The sequence below is a fragment of the Xenia sp. Carnegie-2017 genome, unplaced genomic scaffold (genome assembly GCF_021976095.1).
Source record: "Xenia sp. Carnegie-2017 unplaced genomic scaffold, XeniaSp_v1 HiC_scaffold_23, whole genome shotgun sequence".
NCBI lineage: Eukaryota > Metazoa > Cnidaria > Anthozoa > Malacalcyonacea > Xeniidae > Xenia > Xenia sp. Carnegie-2017.
In genome coordinates this window covers 19857865-19872587 of record NW_025813486.1, presented here as the reverse complement: position 1 = coordinate 19872587, position 14723 = coordinate 19857865, and the positions used below count along the sequence as shown (strand labels likewise).

Sequence of the window (14723 nt, the reverse complement as noted above, 5' to 3'; positions counted from 1 at the left end):
CCAGTTTAATGAAAAACTTGTTATTGGTCAAAAAAGGTCGTGTGTTTCAAGTCTATCCAGTTTAATGAAAAACTTGTTATTGGTCAAAAAAGGTCGTGTGTTTCAAGTCTACCCAGTTTAATGAAAACTTGTTATTGGTCAAAAAGTCGTGTGTTTCAAGTCTATCCAGTTTAATGAAAAACTTGTTATTGGTCAAAAAAGGTCGCGTGTTTCAAGTCTACCCAGTTTAATGAAAAACTTGTTATTGGTCAAAAAAGGTCGCGTGTTTCAAGTCTATCCAGTTTAATGAAAATCGTCAGATAAAGCAAGCTGCAGAGTTTCTTCAAAAGCAAGTTTATCAAATAAAATAGCTTCATCCTCAAACGTCACACTTTCCATTTCGTCCGCTACTGCATAGGGCTTTTTCCTTTAGTCGATAATATCCATGTTTTCATTAAACTAAAACGAAGAAGACAAAAACGACTTATTGCTTATAAATGCATTTTGCAAAAGATGTATTTGATTAAAAACCTATTTTATATGAGTTGCATGATTCAACTGGAAAGCATAATTTATATAAATAACAAATCAGGAACAATACAAATCTCCATAAATGGTACTAACACAGCATTGTAACATAAAAAAATCTTTTTATGCTAGCGCTACACGCCATTCATTCGCCTCTCAGCCAGTTAAAAAGAGGTATTTACCTCCTGCGGTTACATTCAAGTACAAAACTATCCGGGGGGGACATTGAATCTGTATCCCCTGGCCACTAGCTGATTATCGAGTCAATGACGTTAGCGCTAAAGAAGTAAGTGAAAATTCACTTCTATAGTTGCAAACCTTAAGTTGAATTTATGATTTCTCTAGTCTTAGTAACGGACCTGATGTCGTTTCAATGCTAGAATAAAACAAAATTAAAAAATATTATAAATTGCCAGTTGCACTATCATTGTTTATTTTTTTTGTTGAACTATAAAATCGTTCGACCTTGATTGATTCGTGTTCAGTAGAAAGATCATTTTTTTAATCCACTGACCTTATAGATCGACGGATTTATGTTGAACGTAAAAACAATATTTTTTAGTCCAATGTTGATATGTGAGGGAAAAGGAAATTTTGTGCCCCGTAAGGAATACCCCTCGCACACAAGTGGAAGTTGAACTCAAATCAACTTTGACTGCAAACCAGAGAACCAATAGCAAGTGGTGATTCATCGTACCACGTGACTTTGTCGGCGGGTAATAATTTTGTATCATAAATCCAGAGACGAACCACACGAAGAAAGAATTTCACTTTTCAATGTTATCAAAAAAAGTTGGTGAAAATTTCTTCACGAAAACGAAACTTTGTTTTCATCATTTATTTTTTAGATTTATGCCCAGTTGAAAATTTTTAGAGATTTTTAAAACAATTCAAAAAATGACCATCCAAGAGTTTACGCAAATTTAGGCGGTTAATTCATGGTTTCTGCTTTTTACCTTTGAACCATTTCTGCTCCAACAATATCATAAATATGATATTGCACGCCCAGCTTTGATTTCAATTTGTACTTTTCTAAATCCTGCAAAACAAGGGGGGAGGGGAGGGAGGGTTATGATTATTTTATTGTAATCATTCGTGTTTTAGTTGATAATCGGATAACCTGATGTAGAATTTCCTTAAATTTTCGTTTTTTTATGTATCGCAAGATACTCTCGCGTCCAGTTATAAATTGTTTCATAAAAACACCAGCTCCTGGGACACCCAACCACCAGCAACCAATATCCTGACATTGCAGAAGGCCATATTTTATCAACAGCCTAGGAAGGAGAGATGCATCAGTTATATATCAATGCAGATATATTACAGTCAGTGCCAAGTACGTTTTCTGGTAAAGTTCGATGTTTATTTCCAAGTTCATTCGTTATTCCATTTGCAATACCATACCATACGATACCATATCATACCATACTACACAACACTATACTATAACATACCATCCAATACTTTGATCACCATACCATATCATATTATACCATACCATACCATACCAAACCATACCATACCATACTATACCACACCATACCATACAATATCATACCATACCATACCATACCATACCATACCATAACATACCATACAATACCATACCATACCATACCATACAATACCTTACCATACCATACCATACAATACCATACCATACCATACCATACCATACCATACCATACCATACCATACAATACCATACCATACCATACCATACAATACCATACCATACCATACCTTACCATACCATATATTGTACTATCCTACACCATGTTTGTTTAAAAACTTATGCTAACTGGCAAGACCTACGTAATATCTTTCTCCTTTATGTTGTGCTTTTTCAATAATGTGTTTGTATCAATACAGACATCAACACATTCTGTGAGCACCATATTCACAAACAACTGAATTGTGGCAGAATTCTCCAAAGTTCTTTTCATTTTCACATGAGAAATGTAATCCTCCATCAACACAACAGCAAATTCATCAGAGCCTGAAATCAACTTGAATATCTGTACTTTTCTATCTTTCCACAACTTGTTCTGAAATTTAAACGAGTAGTAAGTTAAGTCAAGTTAAATTTTTGAACTTCATAAGGAGCAACATGGGATAGGATAGTATACAATAGGATGCTATATTAATTACCAATTGCCGATCCACAAGCGTCTTATCCTTCACCACACAATAAATCTGATGCTTCAGTATTATGGCTGGTACCAGACCTTTGAATTTCTCTTGTGGAAAAACTGTCTTTATGTATAAGATAGCAGCCATTGTATCATTTGGCAACTCATCTAATTATTCAGAAAAAGAAGACTTGAATTCTTCACACAATAAGTTAACAATATAACATTGGAAGTTTACATCGCTCATTAATCTTTCCCCTTTGGATGTCAAACAGACTCCCACCCGGCCTCTGGTTGTGCTGTGTAGCCCGTCCTGTCTATTTTGGCAAGAAATTAGGTGATATAATCTTCCAACCTTTAATAGCCTGGTCTTCTGAAGCACACGAATCCCTTTCATGACTAAGTTTTCGTCGTTTCGTTGGCACAAAATCATTTTCAATCAGTTCAGTGTTGGAAGAAGAAAGCGCCATGTAAATAAATAAAGATGTCAAACGTCAAGTAAGATGAATATTATGGATCCATGTCCTAAATAGACCAATTGTCCCCCACCCCCACGCTACATTGATCCCCCTCTCTCCATTGATTCCTCTCTCTCTCTCTATCGAACCACCAACCCCAATCCCTGAGTAAATAAAAAATCACTGTAAGTCAATCTCACCATAAAATCATAACAAGATACAAATGCTAATGATATTAATGGAAATATAACTTAACATTGCTATCAAGCAGCTCGAGTGAACGGAGTGAACGCGTGTTGGGTGTATTGTCGTATTTACTTTGTCTAATGGAATGGCTAATACGAAATGTATCCAGCTCTTTTCAATTGGTACGACTTAAGAGTAAACAATATAACGCGTGCGCTGATTGGTCTATACCATATATACTGCTGACCCCAAGCAATTAATCAATTAAAGAGTATTTGCAAATCAATCTTGAATACGTGTTATAGCAAAAATTAAAACATTCGGTTTAAATTAACCTGTTTCGCAGTATTGCTATTTTATAAAAGGTGCTTTTCGTATATTCGCGCTGGCTTTTGCCTGCCTCGGAGACGCATGTGATAACTTCCTCGGAGACGTTAGTGACATTAAGGTGTCAACTGGTCTTGGTTGGGCTTACACTGATCTAGTTTCGTGTTCTCCCAAATGTCTCCTCCTCCGCTTGCACTTTGCAATTGTCCATACTGCAAACACCAATGACAAACACACACCAGACACACGGAGTAAAAAACATCTTTTATTTCGCAACGTAAACATGTGATCTATGATTTCATTTTGGTTCGTGTTTCATTTGCATTATAACTAACAACAACTTTCGCATTTTTACCGTTCTGTCTACATCTGTATAAAGATGGTAATCACGTCAAAGATATTATTTACGTTTGCCTTTCTTGCGACTGGTGTTGTTTGTAAGTATGAGCCGAATTGGAAGTCGTTAGACTCGAGACCAAATCCTCCTTGGTACGACGAGGCAAAGATCGGCATATTTATGCATTGGGGAGTATATTCTGTGCCTTCCTTCGGCTCGGAATGGTTTTGGTATTATTGGAAAACCTCTCGACCAGCTTACGTGGAATTCATGAAAAAAAATTATCCACCAAATTTTGAATACGCCGATTTTGCATCCAGTTTTCGAGCTGAGTTTTTCGATCCAGACGCTTGGGCTGACCTTCTTGCAAAGTCTGGAGCTAGGTGAGCATTTAAGTAGATTGCTTGGCTTTGTATTTCAGTCAGGATGGCTTGATTTATGATGTAAGTTTTATTCATAAAAACGAGCTCTTCCTCCACACGGTGTATCAATAAAGGTTCAACATTTGTGAATTGGCATTCTTTAAAGGGGTTATATCACGAATTTTAGCCCCCCTTTTTTATTAGCTAAATTGAAAGACCTTATTTCAGTGATTTTAAATCTGCAATTATAATTGAAATTGGATTGGTGAAAATGATTTTATGGACGTTCAAAGTCACGATTTTCAGCATTTTTTTTGCGAACTTTTTGATCGGTATGCTAATGAGTTGTGACGTAGATAGTTGAACACATATATCAACATGGCGTATTCTACTAGTAATCTTAATAAAAAACGCGGAGGAAAACGCTGTGTTGCTGGCGGACCTAATCAAATTAGTTGCGCCAATGATTCAAAAACAGAAGGAATGTCGATGCATCTGTTTCCTAATAAAGAAACAGAGCCGCAAAGACATAGAAAATGGGTAAATTTTGTGCGTAAACATAGACCGGGTTTTGAGGCTTCCTCTACCTCGTGTCTGTGTTCTGCGCATTTTGAAGATTCTTGTTTTGACCTTAATTTGAGCGTGCAAGTCAAGCTCAAAAGAAGGTTGAAGAAAGATGCTATCCCAACCATTGACGTGGCTGGGATTCCTGAACCATTACAGGACGAAATAACCGATCGAAAGCGCAGACAAGTAAGTTTACGCTTGTTTATGTTAATTTTTCTTTTGTCATATGTAAATTCGATATATGTTTTGTAGATTATTCGACATACTCTCCATAAGCCATCGCTGAAGGAAACATGTTCTCTCGATGAGGAAGTACCATCTACTAGTGATGGAGCTGAGCATGTTGAAGTATGCACTGGGGAAGCAAACGATTCGCCATTTGAAGAAGAACTACATGCAGTTGGTGAAGATATTTGTGAATCCCAGTCTCCATGTAAATCGTGCCATCGTCTTAAGAAAAAACTTACATCTTTACAAAAGACTTTAAGCTGGTGGGAATAAAAGTACTCGCAAATGTACTAAATGCAAAGCTCCAATGAAAGGACATCCTCGAGGTCAATGCTTCACTGAAAAAGAATAAATTGAAGTTGGTAGATGATAGGGCAGTGGTCAGACATTGCTTGGAGCCTGTCTGGAGGAGAAGTAAGGCACCTCCTTCCCACCACCAGCCTGAGGGTTCACCTTAGGCAAGTGATAGTACCCTCTAGCCTCCCTATCTAGGCACTGATATACACACCTTTCCTGATGATTACAGTATTAATATAACATTGAATGGTATGTATACTTGTCAGATTGAAGATGACTATCTCACTCGATTGTGCAACTAATTAATTTTCATGAATAATTTTTTATTGTAGTTTAATGCTCAACATGCCCTTTGTGGATGCAGTGCACTCAAGTGTGAAGACCTTATAAGATAAGTTCATGTGGCTTGCTATTTTCCATTTTACATTTATGCTATGATTTAATTCCATATAATTTTTTTTTTTTTCCCAGACTGACATTGAAGAAAAGATTTTCTTTACCGTATAGTGCATCCATGTATCTCCTATTTGGTTTTCATCTAGGCATATTTCCTGACCATTCTAAACTCAGCAAAGAAGGCCAACAGTCTCTACAGTGCACAAGTTAAAGACCTTTCCATCATGCCCTCTGATGGTATGTAACCTTTGTGTTACCACTTGGATATGCTTTCGAATAAAGTGGTAAACACAAGCAGGTAAAGGCAGTATTCTCCCATCCCATAGACCCACAAAACCATCGCATCAACCATCTGTATGCCACAGCTCTCAAGTACCTGAAGTAAATAAAAAGGTTGGACTAATTATTGTTGATGAAACAATGTTGATGATAACATTCTTTCTCATACAATTTACAATCTTACATATTTAATGATTGTGATGCTTGGCGGCGATAAGCACGTCCATTCCTATCTCTCAATAGTGGCCCGACGTTTTCAAGGACAGCCTCATGAACTAAAGGCCCAAATTTGGCATGCTGTGTTATGCATGATATTTTCTCAATGCTGCCATCGAATGTCATTTTCTGCAAAGCTGGTCCTATTTCCTTACAGCATCTGTACTCTAATGCGCCTTCTAACAAATCGGTATGACAGCATTGACAATTACACCTGAAACGTGGGAGCATTGTGGTTTATAAAGTAACTTTATGTATATTACAAACAGGAGAAAACAACAACTTACCATTCACCGAGTGGAATTACGCCATCACTTCGTTGTTCTAAGGTCGCAGGAGAATTCCATCGGGATCATCTGGAGTATGCATTTCATCACCATCTCCTGCGAGCGGTTCATCGTCATATGCGAAGTCGTTTAAATGCTCGACATAACCCACGGATTCCGAGCTCGAATCAGATACGCATTCAGACATCGAATTCGAATTATCTGAGCACTGATTTGAAGCCATACTTTCCGGACAACTTGTTTTTTAATATTTTATTGAAAATACTGTCATTATTTGTTTTAACACAAGAAAAACGACAACAAAATCACCTCCTATAATATAATATTATATTGACGGAAACAGACGTGTTCAACTATCTACGTCACAAGTATCAATATGGCGTCGTAAAAAATTCGCAAAAAGTACCCGACTTTGGAGGCAAAATTAAGGAACTTATATTTATCTGCTTAAGTCCAGCGACATGTCATAGTTCTTCAAATAATCCAAATTTTCAATTAAGCTAATAAAAAAGGGGGGCTAAAATTCGTGATATAACCCCTTTAAGAGGAATTATTTATCAATAAATTGAATGTCAAGCATCGGAATTCCTTTTTACTATGGCATTTAGGCTTCCTTGAAGTCAATTCCTTTGCAGTTTTGAGATGCACCCTGTGTATACCTATATTTCTTTAACAAACATTTTCAGGTATTTTGTTCTGACAAGCAAACATCACGAAGGATACACAAACTGGAATTCTGATGTTTCTTGGAATTGGAACTCAGTTGATGTTGGCCCGAAACGTGATCTTGTAGGTAATCGCACCTTAGCTAAACAATTTCATTCTGTTCTATTTTTGAACCTTATGACATGACAGATTGCTGTTTCATATATGTTGATTTCCTAGGCGAATTGGCCAAGTCGATCAGAGCACGAACAAATATAACATTTGGTCTTTATCATTCACTCTTTGAATGGTTCCATCCTATGTACCTGCAGGATAAGGAAAATAACTTTAAAACTCAGAACTATGTCAAAGTTAGTTGTTTTCGGACAGTTGTAATTTTGTATTTTCATTGCCATGTTAATTTGGTTCTTCAGAGCATAAGGTCTGGAGATGTAGCACACTTATAATTTGCAGCCAACTTTTGCAGTCAATAGCCCCTTCCTAATAAAAAAACTGTGCCATTCCTGCAATTCCTTGATTTTTTAAAAAACTTGATTACAAACAGTTATTAGATTAGATCACGTGTTAATTAATCCAACTGTTTTCTGATACATTTAAACCTGCAAACAGTTATAAGATTAGATCATGTAGTAATTAATCCAACTGTTTTCTGATACATTCAAACCTGCAAACAGTTATAAGATTAGATCATGTGTTAATTAATCCAACTGTTTTCTGATACATTTAAACCTGCAAACAGTTATGATTAGATGTAGTAATTAATCCAACTGTTTTCTGATACATTTAAACCTGCAAACAGTTATAAGATTAGATCATGTGTTAATTAATCCAACTGTTTTCTGATACATTTAAACCTGCAAACAGTTATAAGATTAGATCATGTAGTAATTAATCCAACTGTTTTCTGATACATTTAAACCTGCAAACAGTTATAAGATTAGATCATGTGTTAATTAATCCAACTGTTTTCTGATACATTTTAACCTGCAAACAGTTATAAGATTAGATCATGTGTTAATTAATCCAACTGTTTTCTGATACATTTAAACCTGCAAACAGTTATAAGATTAGATCATGTGTTAATTAATCCAACTGTTTTCTGATACATTTAAACCTGCAAACAGTTATAAGATTAGATCATGTAGTAATTAATCCAACTGTTTTCTGATACATTCAAACCTGCAAACAGTTATAAGATTAGATCATGTGTTAATTAATCCAACTGTTTTCTGATACAACCTGCAAACAGTTATAAGATTAGATCATGTAGTAATTAATCCAACTGTTTTCTGATACATTCAAACCTGCAAACAGTTATAAGATTAGATCATGTGTTAATTAATCCAACTGTTTTCTGATACATTTAAACATGCAAACAGTTATAAGATTAGATCATGTGTTAATTAATCCAACTGTTTTCTGATACATTCAAACCTGCAAACAGTTATAAGATTAGATCATGTGTTAATTAATCCAACAGTTTTCTGATATATTCAAACCTGTATTAAGCGGACGTACTTAAGGAACAGTCTTAATGGAGAGATCTGCTTCGAAGTTTCATGATTATGAATTAGCTACGTGGGATAAAATTTGGGACTTAATGAAATGTACACTTAATGCAGGGTGTCTGCTTAATACTGGGTCATTTCATACAGGTTTGATTGTGTATTATAAAATAAACACAATGATACATGTGTGTTGATTGGTCTAGAGCAGTGTTTGCATTAGCCAGTGTAAAACACATCTGAGTTTAACCAATCAAATCAATCAAAACAATCAATCAGTCAAAGAGAATTTGCAAATCGATCATGAATACATTACTCTCGAGCAGGTGCAACTCTCAGGTGTGCACTGATCTGCTCTCGAGTTCTCCCAAAGGTCTCCTCGGTTTGCATAAGCCCGTGCAAACACAGTAAACATCTTTTCTTAAATGTTTTTTGTTCAACTGGGTGTCCAGGAAAAAAACGTAAACCATAGCGGTTGAGTATGGTTAGATTAACAGAATTTCAACACCAAAGACAAAGAATAATACAATGGCTTGCAAAATATTGACAGCTTACATGCAGTTAACTTTAGTTACGAAGCATTGTGCTTTGTCTTGGCTGTTCAAATTCCAAAAATTGTTGACAGCTATTATTTGTGTTTTTTCTTGACCCCTTGTATTTCTTAACATTCCTTTCTTCTTTAGAATGTATTGACGCCTCAACTTTATGATATAATCAAGAAGTTCAAGCCCGAATACATTTGGTCCGATGGCGATTGGGAAGCTGAAGATACATATTGGCAGAGTAAAGAATTCCTTGCCTGGCTTTATAATGAAAGGTGAGATTTCTTCAAAATGTTTTTGTTTGAAACCACGGGGTTCGTTATTTGCCTAGCATAGCTTTGTTTTTGATATTTTTGTACATTTAAAGTATTCAAACATCATCGGACAGGAGGGGGGCTCCCGACAGAGTGACAAAAAGTACTGAGGTTTCTGTACCCCCCTGATTTTGCGCATCAAAGTTGAAGAAAAATTTTGCAGACTTTGCAATTTTTCAATAAGTGCTAACTAAGTACTTCGGAACGAAACAGTTTTATATGAGACAAAGCAAATTCTAATAAGCAAAGTCATCTTGCAAACTCAAGATATGAATATGAAAATAAGCCAGACGTATTTCTAGGGGCGTAGCATGACATTTTAAACTGAGGGAGGGGGTGGCAAAGCGCAAACTTTACAGACGAACACGGGGTACTTTGAACGCATTTTGTGGAATAATATATTGAGTTTGTGCAATATCATGCTTAATATACAAAAGTTATTTTGGTATCAAAAATCGGTTTATTAGTTCAAAAACACTTTGAAAATCGCATCATTACCGACCAATGTTGTGTTTCCCTTAAGTTGGTTGTTGTAACAACCCCACAAACCCCCACAACCCCCAGTATTCTACGCCTCTGCGTATTTCATTAATTGAGTAATTACCTTACAAATAATCACAAATCGAATAAACGATTACTCCAATGGAAATTTCATTTAAAATTACGCATGTAAAAAGTATCGCTCTCCTTGTCTATAAAAAGTGTCCCGTCCTTGCATTGGTGTTGAAGAAACGCCAAGTATATAACTGGTTTGTTACTCTTATTGCTTGTATACTTACGTTAAGTCAGATTTTACCTCAGTCAAATCCCGCGTTCCAGCTTATCGTCATAAATTAACTTCCTTTGAACCGCGCGTGTAAAGAATGGGACTAGTTAAATTACTGGCTTCAAATTTTGGCGGGAAGTAGCCGTCCAGTTATATTCAGTTCTATGCGAGGCTAATCCCCTCGCATTGAACTGAATATAACTGGACGGCTACTTCCCGCCAAAATTTGTTCAATAATTAATTTAAACTTACTTGACAGCCCAGTCAATAAAACGGTGGTTGTGAATGATCGCTGGGGTATTGGGGACACTTGTAATCACGGTGGAGTCTATACATGTTCTGATAGGTACAATCCAGGTAATGATGTATTGATGTAAGAGAAACATGTTGTTTTCCATTTAAGAATCCCAAATGATGTGAAAGTGCTGTAAAAAGCTTTTTTGTCTTATTTCACAGGTTTTTTACAGAAACATAAATGGGAGAATGCAATGACGATCGACAAGAAGTCCTGGGGCTATCGTAGAGACGCAAATTTACAAGACTTCTTAACAATTCATGAGCTTGTGTCAATTCTTGCAGAAACTGTGAGGTGATAGAAACAATTTTTACAGTTCTTTTTTTGAACCCCCTCCTCCCCTGACTGCTTCCGACTCTACTGGAGACACGTTAAGATCTTATGTGTGTGACGCAATGACCTAGAACCCAGTCTACTAGATACCTAACTCGCCAAAATTATATAATTACGGGTTAGGCAAGCGGCCATCCTAAACGGTTGCAAAACTGATGATGCAATGACCTAGAACCCAGTCTACTAGATACATAACTCTGCCAAAATTATATAATTACGGGTTAGGCAAGCGGCCATCCTAAACAATTGCAAAACTGATGATGCAATGACCTAGAACCCAGTCTATTAGATACCTAACTTCGCCAAAATTATATAATTACGGGTTAGGCAAGCGGCCATCCTAAACGGTTGCAAAACTGATGATGCAATGACCTAGAACCCAGTCTACTAGGCCAAAATTATATAATTACGGGTTAGCGGCCATCCTAAACAATTGCAAAACTGATGATGCAATGACCTAGAACCCAGTCTACTAGATACCTAACTTCGCCAAAATTATATAATTACGGGTTAGGCAAGCGGCCATCCTAAACGGTTGCAAAACTGATGATGCAATGACCTAGAACCCAGTCTATTAGATACCTAACTTCGCCAAAATTATATAATTACGGGTTAGGCAAGCGGCCATCCTAAACGGTTGCAAAACTGATGATGCAATGACCTAGAACCCAGTCTACTAGATACCTAACTCTGCCAAAATTATATAATTACGGGTTAGGCAAGCGGCCATCCTAAACAATTGCAAAACTGATGATGCAATGACCTAGAACCCAGTCTACTAGATACCTAACTTCGCCAAAATTATATAATTACGGGTTAGGCAAGCGGCCATCCTAAACAATTGCAAAACTGATGATGCAATGACCTAGAACCCAGTCTACTACATACCTAACTTCGCCATAATTATATAATTACGGGTGAGGCAAGCGGCCATCCTAAACAATTGCAAAACTGATGATGCAATGACCTAGAACCCAGTCTACTAGATACCTAACTTCGCCAAAATTATATAATACAGGTTAGGCAAGCGGCCATCCTAAACAATTGCAAAACTGATGATGCAATGACCTAGAACCCAGTCTATTAGATACCTAACTTCGCCAAAATTATATAATTACGGGTTAGGCAAGCGGCCATCCTAAACAATTGCAAAACTGATGATGCAATGACCTAGAACCCAGTCTACTAGATACCTAACTTCGCCAAAATTATATAATTACGGGTTAGGCAAGCGGCCATCCTAAACAATTGCAAAACTGATGATGCAATGACCTAGAACCCAGTCTATTAGATACCTACCCAAAATTATATAATTACGGGTTAGGCAAGCGGCCATCCTAAACAATTGCAAAACTGATGATGCAATGACCTAGAACCCAGTCTACTAGATACCTAACTCTGCCAAAATTATATAATTACGGGTGAGGCAAGCGGCCATCCTAAACGGTTGCAAAACTGATGATATTTGGGACTAAACCCCTCTTCTTCTGCGTTGATACAGAATTGTAGATTTTATAGTGTTGGTTTTGTTTTTACAATATACGATAAGATTGTTTTTTCAAACTTTTCTTTAGCTTATTTTTGCTTAAGAGTTTTGCTTGTTGCCGCTATTTAAGATGGCGTCCTTGTCTTACCATAACACGCGTTTTAGACATCAAGGAGATGGGTTCTAAATCATCGGTGTGATGGTTCATGCGGTCGTTATTGTCTATTTTCAGTTGCGGTGGCAACTTGCTCATGAATATTGGACCAACGCACGATGGTCGAATCGTACCGATATTTGAAGAAAGACTCACACAAATGGGTGATTGGTTGAAGATCAATGGTGAAGCAATTTACTCCTCCAAACCTTGGAGAGTGCAGAATGAAACCAAAAGTGAACGAGTATGGTATGTGTGCCATGACCTTATTTTAAGGCTATTTTCCACTAGGCAGAATTTTCAGCGCGTAAGAGCTGATGACGCGCGTGATTGGTGGATGATTTCGTCATTATTTTTTTGACAACCAATCATGTTGCGAATTTGACTTTGCGCGCGGAAAACTTCGCCTTGTGGGAAATAGGCTTTAGTGATGTACGTAGCTCCCCTGTAAATTTGGTTGTGCTATGTGTAATTTTCAGATCATTAGTTTTATCTATTTCTTTTAAAGTGTGTTGTTTTTACAACGTGTGTTGTTTTTACAACGTGTGTTGTTTTTACAACGTGTGTTGTTTTTACAACGTGTGTTGCTTTAAAGTTTGTTGTTTTTACAACGTGTGTTGTTTTAAAGTTTGTTGTTTTAAAGTGTGTTGTTTTTACAAAGTGTGTTATTTTAAAGTGTGTTGTTTTTACAACGTGTGTTGTTTTAAAGTGTGTTGTTTTACAACGTGTGTTGTTTTTACAACGTGTGTTGCTTTAAAGTTTGTTGTTTTAAAGTGTGTTGTTTTTACAAAGTGTGTTATTTTAAAGTGTGTTGTTTTTACAACGTGTGTTGTTTTAAAGTGTGTTGTTTTTACAACGTGTGAACACCGAAATATTTACATTGCATAAACAAACTTGCTGGCTGGTTACGTCACTGCCTAACCTTGTTTGTCAACTAGTGGTGAATAAAGTGCAGGTTTTCAATTATTTGTGTGTGTGAAAATCTATTCAACAGTGATTTGTTGTTGGAAATAATGACGACATCATAAACCAATAACGTTTCTATGATTTTTTCCTGTTGAAAGAAATATGGAATACTGGCTTTAGTCTGTTATAAAGTATGTGAACTGTCTCTGTGATACCGAAGATCGAGAGTTCCCACAAACGAGGTTTGCATAAACCATTGCAAACACGAAAAACATCTATTATCTCTTAAATCGAACAACATTACTGCGAAACAGATAAATATAAAGCAAAGTTTTAAATTTTCATCAAACATGTATTCAAGATTGATTTGAAATTGTTTTGATTGATATAATTGATTGAGCTCAGATCATTTTGCACTGCCTAATGCAAACTCAGCTATAGACCAATCGGCGCATGCGTGGAATTTTTATTTTCTAATTCATTTTAAAGGTATACCTCGAAAAAAGACATCGTTTATGCCATCGTGTTGAAATGGCCGGAAGGAAATTCTTTGGCTTTAAAGGCTCCTCAACCCGACGTTTCTCAAACAGAGGTATTCATGTTAGGATTTGACAAAAAACTCTCATGGAAAGCAGGACCCGAAGGTATGGTTATCGAAATGCCTTTTCTCCCCCTATCCAAACTACCGTCGACTGTAGCTTGGGTTTTGAAATTGATTAATGTGAAGTAAAGGCAGGAACGGACATATGATAGATATTTGAGACCTTTTTGAAAAAATCATTCTTTCATAAAGTTGAAAAATTTTTAGAAGTAAATAAGTTTGGTATAATTTAGAAATTTTAGGCATTACTAGTGATATAATCACATAGAAGTTTGTAAAATGCGGAAAATGATGATTTAATTAATAAAATTAAGACGCAGCTACGAATGTCAGTTTGTAGTTTAACTGTTTTTACTAACAGTTAAATTATTCTAATTTATGATCAAATTAGATGCAAGAAGTTGCATATGTAATACATTTGACTTTATGTGTTGCAAATTGTTTTACGATTTTGTATGAAAAAGAGGCAAGGCGCCACAGTAGAGGCTGGGACGGCTTAAGCAACGCCCCTTCCCCATACATAAAGTTTTGCTATCAATTTTATTCTTTGGCGTCACTAGGGTCTAAATAAGACGT

General features: G+C 36.4%; 2 protein-coding genes and 2 long non-coding RNA genes across 4 annotated transcripts; 2 read left to right on the top strand and 2 right to left on the bottom strand.

Moving 5' to 3' along the window:
* Positions 1-209: 209 nt before the first annotated feature.
* On the bottom strand, positions 210-3134 carry LOC124448285 (serine/threonine-protein kinase 19-like). Its single transcript, XM_046999285.1, has 7 exons — positions 2995-3134; positions 2659-2807; positions 2323-2555; positions 1628-1784; positions 1464-1546; positions 826-883; positions 210-438 (listed from the first exon to the last, which is right to left on the bottom strand). The coding sequence occupies exons 1-6, from the start codon at positions 3107-3109 to the stop codon at positions 838-840; spliced, it is 783 nt and encodes a 260-aa protein (XP_046855241.1). The 5' UTR covers positions 3110-3134; the 3' UTR covers positions 210-438; positions 826-837.
* Positions 3135-3856: 722 nt separating this feature from the next.
* On the top strand, positions 3857-14470 carry LOC124448284 (alpha-L-fucosidase-like). The gene is made up of 8 exons (XM_046999284.1): positions 3857-4330; positions 7266-7372; positions 7465-7595; positions 9434-9567; positions 10632-10729; positions 10829-10961; positions 12719-12889; positions 14036-14470. Exons 1-8 carry the CDS (start codon positions 3990-3992, stop codon positions 14274-14276), a joined length of 1356 nt encoding a protein of 451 aa, XP_046855240.1. The 5' UTR covers positions 3857-3989; the 3' UTR covers positions 14277-14470.
* Positions 4955-5369, top strand: LOC124448287. Its single transcript, XR_006949001.1, has 2 exons — positions 4955-5062; positions 5129-5369. It is a non-coding gene; the product is annotated as an uncharacterized LOC124448287 (long non-coding RNA).
* LOC124448286 lies at positions 5305-5940 on the bottom strand. Its single transcript, XR_006949000.1, has 2 exons — positions 5902-5940; positions 5305-5442 (listed from the first exon to the last, which is right to left on the bottom strand). It is a non-coding gene; the product is annotated as an uncharacterized LOC124448286 (long non-coding RNA).
* Positions 14471-14723: the final 253 nt, after the last annotated feature.

Bases quoted from the DNA above. Each gene is read 5' to 3' on its own strand.
- LOC124448284 (XM_046999284.1), top strand. From the start codon at position 3,990: ATGGTAATCACGTCAAAGATATTATTTACGTTTGCCTTTCTTGCGACT. The intron at 4,331-7,265 runs GTGAGCATTTAA...AAACATTTTCAG, and splicing joins CTTGCAAAGTCTGGAGCTAG to GTATTTTGTTCTGACAAGCA. The intron at 9,568-10,631 runs GTGAGATTTCTT...CTTACTTGACAG, and splicing joins GCCTGGCTTTATAATGAAAG to CCCAGTCAATAAAACGGTGG.
- LOC124448285 (XM_046999285.1), bottom strand. From the start codon at position 3,109: ATGGCGCTTTCTTCTTCCAACACTGAACTGATTGAAAATGATTTTGTG. The intron at 1,785-2,322 runs GTAGGTCTTGCC...TCTCCTTCCTAG, and splicing joins ATAAAGGAGAAAGATATTAC to GCTGTTGATAAAATATGGCC. The intron at 1,547-1,627 runs GTTATCCGATTA...CTTGTTTTGCAG, and splicing joins TTAAGGAAATTCTACATCAG to GATTTAGAAAAGTACAAATT.